Below are 12,912 nucleotides of genomic sequence, written 5' to 3'. Positions count from 1 at the left end.
CACAGCATCATTAGTGTCCCCACAGCATCTTTAATGTCCCTGAGTGTCTCTCATGTCCCCAGTGTCTCTAGTGTTCCTACAGTGTCTCTACTGTCCCCAGTGTCTCTAGTGTCCACACAGTGTCTCTAGAGTCCCCACAGCATTAGTGTCCCCACAGCATCATTAGTGTCCCCAGAGCATCTTTAGTGTCCCTAGAGTCCCCATAGCATCATTAGTGTCACCACAGCATCTTTAATGTCCCCACAGTGCCTCTAGTGTTCCCACAGTGTCTCTAGTGTTCCCACAGTGTCTCTAATGTCCCCACAGTGTCTCTAATGTCCCCACAGTGTCTCAAGAGTCCTCAGTGTCCCCACAGTGACCCTAATGTTCCCACAGTGTCTCTAGTGTTCCCACAGTGTCTCTAGCGTCCCCATAGCGTCTCAAATGTTCACACAGTTTCTCTATTGTCCACACAGTGTCTCTAGTGTCCACACAGTGTTACCTACCTTCTGCGGTTTGAAGTCATACTTCACATAGTGCTGGATCCCTTTCCCCTTCGACTTCACCGAGGTCACGATCAAACTGCCTCCCACAAAGTGGGCCGAGTATCCCAGGCCCTTACCAGTGCGAAAGCTGGAAGAGAAGCACAGCTCTGTTTCCACGGTTCGGCACGCGGCCAGCCCGTTTCAGCGGCCTGCAGGTGACAGCTCAGCACAGCAGCCAGTGAGCGACGAGACGGTCCGCCGGGAAGGAAGCGGGCAACGGCGTCGCAAAACAAATTCACATCTCGCCCATGACCACACCTGTAATTTACTGAACTAATCTAATTTTTAAAAGGTCGCAGTCAGTGCCGCGGTGAAATTTTTATTATGCCTTATCGGCCGCATGGCTGTAATTCTCTTTAAACCTAAACAGCCTCCTTTGCATAAATGAGATTTCTGACAGGAATGAATTAAGGACTGAAAATAGGCCAGTGAAGACCCTGGGTTCCTGGCCCTCAGAGAGAGGGATGAGATGGATGTGGCAGCCCCGGCATGCTTTCCACATGGGCACTGAGCCTCATCTATTATCGGTCTTCACCTTTTTATTTCTGCTACAACCACAGCAGTCCCAGCCTCAGTGAATCGCACAAAGCTACAGAGTTTCCAGAACATTCTGCCCAAGGTCAAGCCCAGCAGTCTAGCTGTTGATACATCTCAGACTTGGTTGATTAAACTATATAACTCTTAAGATCCATGCAAGATGCAGGCTGAGAAACATGTTACAAACTAAATGATGCATCCAGAGGTTTCTAGGCACCTTCTAGGCATTAAAACAATTAGGAGGTAAACTGCTACTTGATAAAGTAGAGCACTGGTAAAACACACAAGCTGCTGGATGTTATGAAGGAATACCAGCAATATGTACCCACTCTGATAAGTACAAACAAGCTGACAGACGAAATATGTGACAACAACGGTATAAGCATACCTGTACAGTATAAGAAAGAACAATATAGGCACAGCCTATAGTCTAGTGATTAAGTTGCTTGACTGGAACCTGAAAGGTTGGTGGTTCAAGCCCCAGTGTAGCCACAGCTGTTGGGTCCTTGAGCAGGGCCCTTAACACAACATTGTTCCAGGGAGGATTGGTCCCTGCTTAGTCTAATCAATTGTAGGTTGCTTTGGATAAAAGTGTCAGTAAAATAACTGTCATGTAAGAAAGAGCACTTGAGAGCATGTACAGGTTACAGTGGGTGTTGCATCCTCCTCTCCATCACTCACCAGTACAAGTAAGGCTTGTCATTCTCCAAATTCATAGTGTTGTGAGGGTCCAAGCGTACCCAGGTTTGGAAGGTGAATCCATTCAGGTACGGCCATTTTGCGATGGGAGGAAGAGCTATGGCCTGGGGAACACAGACATAGCATCAGGTGCACGGTTAAACTTCCCCTAATCAGTGTAAAACTGCCTGTACCGTCAGTACAGTGCAATCCCTCTCCCGCACCGAAGTCCAAGCCTTTTGAAGAGTAGGTTTGCTGGAATGTTGTTTTTCTTTTTCCTTTTAAATCTAAATCAGAGTTCTAGAACTGCTCTCAATTAGCAGCAGTGATTATTATATGTGTGAGCTTGAACCTTCAAGTGTTAAATCAGAAATTAGACCCTTCACTGAAACAGCCTCAATCATACAGGATTGGCTGAGCCCGTCTCAGTCAGTCAGGAGTCATTTAATCGTTCTCACAGTCAGACAGAAACAATCGAGTCTGTCTTTATAAGACAGGAGTAGTTGAGTCTCTCCTCCAGTCTCTGTTGTTTTTCCCAGCAGTCACTGTGCCTTCATGCCCCAGCTGCACCAAGCCTGGGTTGACATCCCAAGCTAATACACCCACCCAACTGGCACACTGGGAATTTGAGCGTTGAAACCTGACTCACGCCAGCAAAAACCATTCCTCCCTGTACTACATCCTTGTTCATGAAACAGCAAGACTACACTGGCCTTTTCTGGAAAGGAAGTCTTTACCTGCGGGAGGAATTCCAAACTACAATAGTAGCGAGTTCTCCAAGAAATGAGTTCAGATAGGAAAATATAGCAGAATAGCTAGGGGAAAGCACTACCTGTTCATAGGGATCTAAAATCCATGAATTATTTTAATGGCAATGCACTGCCTAGACTGCTCCAGGTAATGTCACAAAAATTACTTTATTATTAATACGGTTACCATAACAGAGAAATGATCTAAGGAATGACAGAAATGTTATTAAAAATGATAGCAATAAAGAGAGTTGGGCTAAGATGGTTGGGATAATGTGACCTATAGCTGAGGCCAGGTCTTCCACTGGCTAAACCTTTTCTGTGCAAATGGACTATGAGTGATGAATGTACCTGCTATGAGACCTATTGCTGAGGCCAGGTCTTCCACTGGCTAAACCTTTTCTGTGCAAATGGACTATGAGTGATGAATGTACCTGCTATGAGACCTATTGCTGAGGCCAGGTCATCCATTGGCGACACCATTTCTGTGCAAATGGACTACAAGTGAAGCTGACAGTAGTGGGCCAGTCAGTTTGTTTGGCAGTAGTGGGTCAGTCAGTGTGTGTGTCCTTGTGTGTCCATGTGGGTGTGTCCATGTACTAACCGCAGCACTTTTCCCAGGGAAGTTGAAGAAGGCGTCCGGTCCATTTCTGTGGGCTATGCAATTCAACACTGAGAGCAGCTTCACAGCATGTGGAGGCTGCAGGACAGACAGAGAACAGCCCTGTTACCACATGCTGGCCAACACACACACACACACACACACAGACATGCACGCGCACACACACACACGCACACGCAGACACAGACACACACGCGCACACGCAGACACAGACACACACGCACACGCAGGCATGCGCACAGGCACAGGCAGACACAGACAGACAGACACAGACACACTCAGAGACACATTTCCACCCACGCACACACATATAAAATCACACAACCACAATATTATGACCCCTCCAAAATAGGGCCCAAATAGCTGTTATTGGGCTTGTTGTACATACAAAGCAAAAACCTCCATTTATTTATGATATTTCACATCATTTTGCGAAACAAAACTATGAATCTGCTTCTACATTGCATAGTGGAGATGATATTCTGTATCTGAATCATCATAAAATTATCCAAAATGGGCATTAAAACACAGACACCACTGACAGCGCATAACTCATATTGGACAGTCATCTGAGTACATGGAGATTAATTAGGAGAGATGAAAATGACTGTTGCTTCTTTCTGGAAATTCTGCTAACTGTCATACTCACAGACAGCCAGCCAGAGACAGCCAGACACAGAGCTGGACAGACAGCTGGACAGACAGCTGGACAGACAGCTGGACAGACAGCTGGACAGACAGACACATATAGACACAGACAGACAGACAGACAGACAGAGCCCACATACCCATTTTCCCTCCACTCCCTGCAGTTTAGTGAAAAACAGCTTCAGCTCATGGGGACTGAGGCTGTAGCTGGCCAGGGCTCCCAGCATGTCCACCATCAGATCTGGAGCACACAGAACAGGGGGAGAGGTCAAAGGTCATACCACAGACTACCACACATTCTGGAAATCCCTCCACAAGATCAGTCACAGCCAGTGGCAATACCAGTGTATTTCTGACAACAGAGACGGATACAGTACAGCTCAGCAGCTCAGCACTTGCTTAGTGTAACAGCATGAATTTTCTTTGGGGAGAAAAATACACTTTCATTTGCTTTTAGTCCTCCATTGGTTCCAATAATGTTCTCCACTCCTCTACTTATCATTAGTGGCAAATATTCCCCACTGCAGACGCAGACAGGGCAAGTGTAGTATGAGGCTGGAATGAAGAAGTGGAGACCTGAGCGGGGAGGTTTTTAAGAAGTTGCTGTGGGGGTGCGCATGTCGCTCTGGTACTTCTTCACAGTAAGGAGGCTCATTCTGACGGCAAGGGGAACCTCCAGTACTTGAGCCCCTTCCACAGCTGCAGGAAGCAGCCCCAGCTCAGGTCTGTCAGAGGACCTCCACAGGAGCACCACCCGCACATCATACGGGGAGCTCCCTTTGACTTTGTCAGGCAGACACCACGGAGGTGAACCTGACTGTGAAACCTATTAGGCCTACCGCTGCCCCGAAATCACCTGCTGATATAGCCTGGAGGTGCCCAGTTGTCATGTATCGACACGAGAAGGTACAATACGGGGTCCTGATTCAAGAGACTCTGGACTGGTAGGGGTAGACTTAGCATTAGCTACCCTTTTAACCACAAGGGCTAGCAAGCACTAGCATCTGAATGAAAGAAGTAGCAAGAACGCAAGTTCCATCCTCAGCAGGTACTGCACTAGATACTGCATCACAAGATAAAATCATTCATATTTTACAGTCTTAGCTAGGCCAGATTAGAGCTCTGGAAGTTGCCCTCACGGATTGGCAGGTATGGCACAGAGGTGCAGTAGATTGCACTGTTGCCGGGGTCTTTCTGTGTGGAGCGTGTTCTCCCCTTTTTGCTCCAGTTTCCTCCCACAGTCCAAACACATGCAGGCTAGGCTACCTAAGGGGAGCATTGACAGGGCATTGCAGTAAAAGAGCACGCATGCTTAGTCAACCTAGCCTGTATAAATAAATGCTAATAATAATAGTTCAGGATCAGCCTACACATTTTGAGCAGAAAACCTGAGGTCAGTCATTGGGCCAGACTCTTACTACTCCCCAACAGTAAATTCAGAGAGCGCGTGATGTCAGTGGACCGTGAAGTGTATCAGGAGGGCTCTGGTTTTTGGCCGATCCAGTTATGAAAAATGTTTCATTTCAGCAAACGAAGGACGCGAATCCACATTCCCCAGGACTCCTGGCAATGCCTTCCACGTGACTCAACCTTTCAGAGCATGTCGAGACAAAACTGTCCCACTCACAGAGGGGTACTCCACCAGCCGGGAAAGGGTGTGACCTATTCATAAAAACACACACGCTCGTGTGCAGTACAGTATGTGCAAATCTAAATGTAAACACAGGAAGGAAAAGTTGGCATAATCACAGATGGCAACCTATTATGTCTATTAGATGCTCCTGAAAAGCAACATTATGCCCAGAATGAAACATCTATTCACAAAAAAGCAAACCCAATTCTTCTCTCCTATAACAGTTTTTTTTTGTGACATGCATACTGTATCCACAATGGCACTGGTATGATTGTAGCTTTACCTATCTCTGGCTGTACTGGTGGTTGTTAGAAACGTTAAATGCACCTTCTGCCAATGCAAAACTTGTAAAAGGTTAAAGGTTAAAGGTGCTAGATGCCCTCTTATTCTGTGACTACACCCGATATACTCAGTGTCCACACAAGCCTAAAAGGATGCACTGGACGATCCAGTGCTGGGACAAGCTCATGTCTAACCAGAGTTGGTGGTCTGTGTCCTTGGGAGTGTGACCATTTGCAGTGCACTGTGGCTTTCATGGGCAGACATTGACATACTTTAACTCTTTGCGGCACGCTATCCAACCACCAACAGAGCCATCATTGCAGCCCCCACACACAAGATCTCCAAAGCAGTGTCGCAAAATGTAGCCAAGATAACTTCTCGTCGAAGACATGGAATGTTGGAAACGTAACACGGCCAGCATTCGTCCTATTGATAAGCCCCTGTTCTCAGAGGTGCGTCCGGGGGGAGGAGCCTCACCGGCGATGACGCAGTCCGCCCCGTGGAGGCGGTTCAGCAGCTGCTGGATGAGCCCCGCCTCGGTGCAGGCCTGCAGGTTGCGGAGGCTCTTCCTCAGGATGGCGCTGAAGATGCTCCACACTTCGGCCTGGCAGGTGGGCTCACACTGGTCCAGGAGCTCCACCATGCAGGTGACGCTTTCCGCCTCCTGGACCACGAAATTCAGCTCCAGGTCGAACTGACCCCCCACCAGCTGCAGGTGACAGGGAGGTACAAAAACACAGGGTCAAAACTACAGCCATTCATTTCCATTTCAAATTCAGTCAAGTAAGGAAATTAATTTAAATTCAATCTGTGAACTGAAAAAATGCACAACGTCATGGGGATTGTTCAATTAATAAAATGAAGGTCCAGCAATAAAAGCATTAGCACATTTCAATGGGCCTAAGTAAATCAGTGAAATTTGCAAGAAATGGTGTGTGGGTGTTTTTTTTATTTAACAATGAATTAACTTAATTCCAGTTCATTTCCAGAATTCCACAGCCAGATTTGATTTAGTGACCCATCCATCCATCCATCCATTATCTGAACCCGCTTACCCTGAACAGGGTTGCAGGGGGCTGGAGCCTATCCCAGCATACATTGGGCGAAAGGCAGGAATACACCCTGGACAGGTCGCCAGTCCATCGCAGGGCACACACACCATTCACTCACACACTCATACCTATGGGCAATTTAGACTCTCCAATCAGCCTAACCTGCATGTCTTTGGACTGTGGGAGGAAACCGGAGTACCCGGAGGAAACCCACGCAGACACGGGGAGAACATGCAAACTCCGCACAGAGAGGCCCCGGCTGACGGGGATTCGAACCCAGGACCTCCTTGCTGTGAGGCGGTAGTGCTACCCACTGCACCATCCGTGCCACCGATTGAGTGACCCACGAAAATTAATTTAAATACTACAGTATTTAAGACACAAAAAGTACAACATTTTGGAAAACAAAACATTTTTTTCCACCCAGAATACCAAATCCAAACCCCAAGCTGGTTTTATAAATCTACCGCTTTAAGGATACGAAGGGCACATAAAAATTATAAGTCTGCTGAGTTCAATGACAGCTAACAGTATAAACCCATCAACTTTAACTGTCCCTTGGCTTTTCCATGCTGATAGAAGACAAAGGGATTTTACATGATTGTTGCCTCATTTTTATATTTTTATACTCTCGTGAAACAGGAAGTGATGGAATGGCCCAGTATAGTTCCTATAGACTGAGATCAACAAAATTAAGTAAAATGTTATTTCCAATTTCACTTTGCTTGATATTGTTTACAAGACTTGTTAGGGGTGCCAATAATTTTGACGCCTGGGGTTTTCAGAAAAAAATAGATTACTTAACAGAAAAAAACATTGAAAAATCGGAGTAAATGTACTGAAATAAAAGTATATTGTTTTCCGATATGCTTGAACATAACATATACATTATTATCTGTATTGTTTATCATATGCAGCCTTTTATATTCATTATATTCTTTTATCAATAACTCTGAAGCTGACTGTACTTGTACTACTACCATTCTAGCCTTCAAAGAACCCTCTTTTAAAAGAACTTATTACTGATAGCTAGAAATAGGCGCGTATGGAACCTTAAGAATTAAGAGTTTAGCTCTGGACACTCTTAAACCATGGCTACCTAAAGACACTAAGTGGCCAACTTTGAAATACTTAATTTACACCAGTCTTCAGTAACTACAGATCATTAGTTATATTATCCTGTAATTGGTCTCATTTTCATGAAGACGTGTATATTTCGCCTCTTATTCACCTCTGAAATTTGAAAATGATTCTTATTAAATCTTATTATTCTTTTTGCTGTTAATTATAATATGGTGTAAGCAGATCTTTTCAGAGAGTAACTGACGAAGTTAAAAAGGCCATGCAATTATAAAAAGTAATTTGCTTCTTCTTCTGTTTCCCAAGACAGAGCCGCAAATTACCCTTTCCACTAACAGTGTTTTCATAAAAACATTTCGCACATTTCTCCAACTCTCAGCCCTCCCGTTAAACACAGATGGAACAAGACTTTAATATTTAGTAGTATTTTCTGCTACAATGCTCACTGATATGGACCCATCATTTACTTTTCCTGAGGCAAAACATTTTGATTGGTGACAGACAGCTCACTGTAGTAGGCTCGACCAATAAGTAGTTTCTCACTCCTATCCTGAATATGCCCACAGTCACAAAGAGTAGCCAATATTCTCTTTAAAGTCTGTTCATAAATGTATGTTTTTTTGTGCTGTACAAGCTCTCTTTGCCCATGAAATGGCTGTCATCGGGGGTGAGGTTAGAGGTGAGGATGTGAAAGAAAAGGTTTCATTGATTAACCTCTTCCTCCGTAGGGCGGCCGGGCTCAGCCTTAGAGATAGGGTGAGGAGCTCGGACATCCGGAGGGAGCTCGGAGTAGAGCCGCTGCTCCTTCGCGTCGAAAGGAGCCAATTGAGGTGGTTCGGGCATCTCATCAGGATGCCTCCCGGGCGCCTCCCTTTGGAGGTTTTCCGGGCTCGTCCAACTGGGCGGAGACCCCGAGGGAGACCCAGAGCCCGCTGGAGAGATTATATATCTCTCCTGGCCAGGGAACGCCTCGGGATCCCCCAGGAGGAGCTAGAATGCATTGCTGGGGAGAGGGACGCCTGGAATACCCGGCTTTGCCTACTGCCCCCGCGACCCGACTCCGGATAAGCGGGTGACGATGGATGGATGGATGGATGATTAACCTCTGTGCCATTATTACTGCCTATGGATTGCCATACAGGGTTCAAGAAACTGCGCTCTGCAAATGAGGCTGTAACATTTAAATGACGAAACTGAATTGGACAACAGACTGACACAGACAGACTGACAACAGACTGACACAGACTGAACCGCATGCCTCAGCAGTCCTTTTCCCATCGGTTGGCAAGTCGCCCAATTAAAATGAATGAAAGTGGACTTTAAAAAGCATTAGGGAGCAAGCCCAGGCTTAACAAGATAAGATAAAGCCATTCCCCATACATGTACATATACAAGGCACAGCGGAACTTGGCATGCAGACAGGCAACAGGAGAATGGAAAAGGCGTCTACAAATCGAGCTGATTATTGGCACGAAGTTCACCCCTGTGCATTCTTCCAGACTAATTAACATGGTTAGCAAAAGTGGCAGACAGTGGCCTGAGGTGTCCTTTCCATAATCTGAACAGAGTCTGTGCAAGGAGAGTAAAATTACCCAGAAGGCAGTGGCAGAACAGCCTTCTTCTCTCTCTCATCTTCACAGTATTAGGTCATTTAAAAAAATTAAAAAAAGTTTGAGAAGGGGTTTTTTTTTTTTTTTTTTTTGTAATCTTCACACCCTACAAACAGATGTAATGGCAATATTAGGGACAGAAAAATAGATGCTTGCAAAAAATGTTTTTTTGCAAGAAAACAATCCTACTTGTGTTACCATCTGTAGATTTCCATACAAGTGTTTATGCATAAGCTCAGCTAATTTGCTTTTGTTGATTTCTACAGAACTCCAGTTCTGGACTTTGGGATAATAAATTGTGACATTTGTTGCTTGTACCTTCCAGATACGCATCTGATTCACAGAGCATTCGCAGGTTCTTCAGCAATGGCCAAACATTGGAGAACCTCTTTATTAATGAATAAAAAGAGAGGCAGTGAACAAAATAAATGAAATAAAGATAGATTACAAGGAAGAAAGTTCAAATCAGAAATACCTATCAGTGATCTTTCTGCAAAGTTAACCCTTCTCCCCCGTCTCCATGCATAATCCCCACCCTCCCCGTCCTCACCTACCCCCGCCCCTTCTCCCCAGCTTCATACTACCCCCAGCAGAAGTAGCGGTCAGGAGCCTTCATGCCAAACTAGATTCCACCTGCAGAACTAGAGACTGTTGCGTAGTCTGGCATATTTTCAGACGGCAGTCTTGCGGCCTACAGCTAGCAAGATGTGTAGTGTCCCCAACACCCAGCTTTCATCTCTGTCTTTAAGATCGATTGTTTGATACGGAGCGGGCATAAGACTAATGCCATGAAACAGACAAGCTTATGCAAATTTCACACCTGGTGCACACTGGATGATGCCATCAAAGCAGGCCTCCTTCACTCGCCCTCCACCCCTCCCTCTCCCTCTCCCTCTCCCTCTCCTTCCCTCCCTCCATCTCTCTCCCTCTCCCTCTCCTTCTCTCACTCACCCTACACCCCTCCCTCTCCCTCTCCTTCCCTTCCTCTATCCCTCTCCCTCTCTTCTCCCTCCATCCCTCCCTCTCCCTCTCCTTCACTCACCCGACACCCCTCCCTCTCCTTCCCTTCCTCTATCCCTCTCCCTCTCTTCTCCCTCCATCCCTCCCTCTCCCTCTCCTTCACTCACCCTACACCCCTCCCTCTCCCTCTCCCTCTCCTTCCCTCCCTCTATCCCTCTCTTCTCCTTCCCTCCCTCCCTCCCTCCCATTAGCTCTCTCCCGTGCAGACCCCCCGCTGACGGCTCTAATACATCACAGGGCGGCGCAGACAGCAGGCCCTCTGGAATGGGCGGACGGCAGCAGGGCGCAGTAATGGATGTGGCGGCGCTGCGGGCCGGCGGAGGGATCGGCTGATTTACAGCCCGACGCCACGCCGCGCCCACAGATCCGTCACGGTCGCGGGGGCGCTCCAAAGTCACTGGAGGGCGACGGCCCTCTCCAAAACAGCGACCCCGCAGTCGGGCCAGTGCCCACGAAGCCCCGTTTGCACTGGTAAATAATGAATGCCAGGCCACGATCGCCATTCATCCAGCCGGCCACTCTCCGCCCTCTCAGCCACGTATGTTCTTATTTATCAGCCAACTGCAAATCAGGGGTCGCCCCGGCTCTCAAGGTGAACCCCTGTTCTTGGCGCTTTCATATCCAACCTTGCTCAGATTTTTTGGATGTTTCTGAAGCATGCTGGTTGAATGAATCACAAGGTCATTTATTTTGCACAAGCTGAAATGGCTGGAATGTGTGTGTGTGTGTGTGTGTGTGTGTGTGTGTGTGTGTGTGTGTGTGTGCCTGCAAGAGAGCGTGTGTGTGCATGTGTGTGTGACAGAGAGAATTTGTGCATGCTCATGCCTCTGGAAAGCAGCCATAGTTACACTCCATCCATTGAGAAAAGCCACATTGTAAAGCAGCACAGTAAACAGAATTTGAGATCCTGAGCTTTTTCGTCTTAGACAGTGGGAATAACTGCCTGATTTACATACTACAATATGCTGTAAGACTTCACAGCACTTAAACAAGGCAAAGACAGTAGAATAAATGATATTTATATCTGAGCCATCCTCCTTAATTAGCTGAATAAATTGACTATAATTATTCCATCACAATCATTAATGTAACACTTTTTGAATATTTCCCTCCCAGTTAAAACCTTATTATTTCTTACAATTAAGAATGGCATGGCTATTTCCAGTTAATTCTGGCTCAGAGTACACAAAGGCAATTGAATTATATGCTTAATCATGCAATCAAATATAGAACATACACTCAGTGAGCAATTTATTAGGCATTTATAAGACTTATTTTGTAGACTTAAGTTTTCTGCTGCTTTAGCCTATCCACTTAAGAGGTTTCACACACAATTGTGTGTTCAGAGATGCTCTTCTGCATACCACTGTTGTAATGTGTCATTATTTGCATTACCGACACTTCCTGTCAGCTTTGACCAGTCTGGCCATTCTTCTCTAACTTCTCTCATTAACAATACGTTTCTGCCAGCAGATGTTTTGCTGGATGTTTTCTTGTTTTTCGCACCAACTCTAGAGACTGTTATGCATAAAAATCCCAGGAGATCAGCAGTTTCTGAAAGCACCCTGTCTGGCACCAACAATAATTCCACGGTCAAAGTCTTCCCACATTTGGTCTGAAAAACAGCTGAACCTCTTGATCACATATGCATGTTCTTATGTATTTATTTGCTGCCACATGATTGGCTGATTAAATATTTGCATTACCAAGCTGTTGTACAGGTGTACCTGATAAAGTGCATATCTTTATTCGGCTCAGCTACCTGGACTGTATGACGATAATAAGGATACCCGTTAGAGATTTTGTGGATGCAGAAGCATGATTCATTTCTGGTTGTATTTTAGCAGTTGTGTTAGATCGCTGCATTACTTGGACTCTTCAAGCGTAGTAAAAGGAGATTTGATTGAAGTGTTTAAATTCATTAAAGGGATTAACAAAGTGAACTACAGGATATTCTTCAGGTTAAAGTTCAGATTTCAGTAAGCAGAATGAGGGGGAATAAATGGAAATTGGCTGAGAAATGCATTAGGAAGTATTTTTTCAGACTGAGAGTGGTCCCTGTGTGGAATAGCTTGCCATGACCTGTAGTGGACGCAGAAACACAGGGGGTTTCCAAGATCAGGCTTGATACGGTGCCAAATATGATCTAGCTTTTAGGTAAACTAAGCAGTAGGCACACTTTAATTGTAGGAAAAGGCCAGCATTACTGGGAAGAGCGGCCTGTTCTTGGTGGTTATGTGTATGCTACGTGAATGCTGTGTTCTGTCATGCTATGTTATGACTATCTGCCTAGCATGCATCTTGCCGTGACAACTTTGAAAGTTCCTTTGGATAAAATATGTCTATAGCATTTTTTTTCAAAGTCAGTTTATTGTGTGAGAATGACAGAAGGAAGAATTAAAATATGTTCCAATAAAAGCAATCAAAGTCATACTTTTCTCTCGAGGCAATATAAGATAAAACATTAAAATATTTCA

At 45.6% G+C, this 12,912-nt stretch overlaps 1 protein-coding gene across 1 annotated transcript in view; it reads right to left on the bottom strand.

Annotated features, from left to right (window-relative positions):
• lrba (LPS-responsive vesicle trafficking, beach and anchor containing) overlaps nucleotides 1–12,912 on the bottom strand; it is a 207,041-nt gene that overhangs the window by 175,368 nt on the left and 18,761 nt on the right. Inside the window, 5 exon segments of the mRNA XM_061244631.1 lie at nucleotides 486–612; nucleotides 1,743–1,864; nucleotides 3,093–3,188; nucleotides 3,899–3,999; nucleotides 6,151–6,382. Of these exon segments, the coding sequence (XP_061100615.1) occupies nucleotides 486–612; nucleotides 1,743–1,864; nucleotides 3,093–3,188; nucleotides 3,899–3,999; nucleotides 6,151–6,382 (678 nt within the window).

Source organism: Conger conger, chromosome 6, assembly GCF_963514075.1.
Source record: "Conger conger chromosome 6, fConCon1.1, whole genome shotgun sequence".
In the NCBI taxonomy this organism is placed as follows: Eukaryota; Metazoa; Chordata; class Actinopteri; order Anguilliformes; family Congridae; genus Conger; species Conger conger.
The sequence above is the reverse complement of the archived record's forward strand: the minus strand, read 5'-3'. Positions and strand labels throughout refer to the sequence as shown.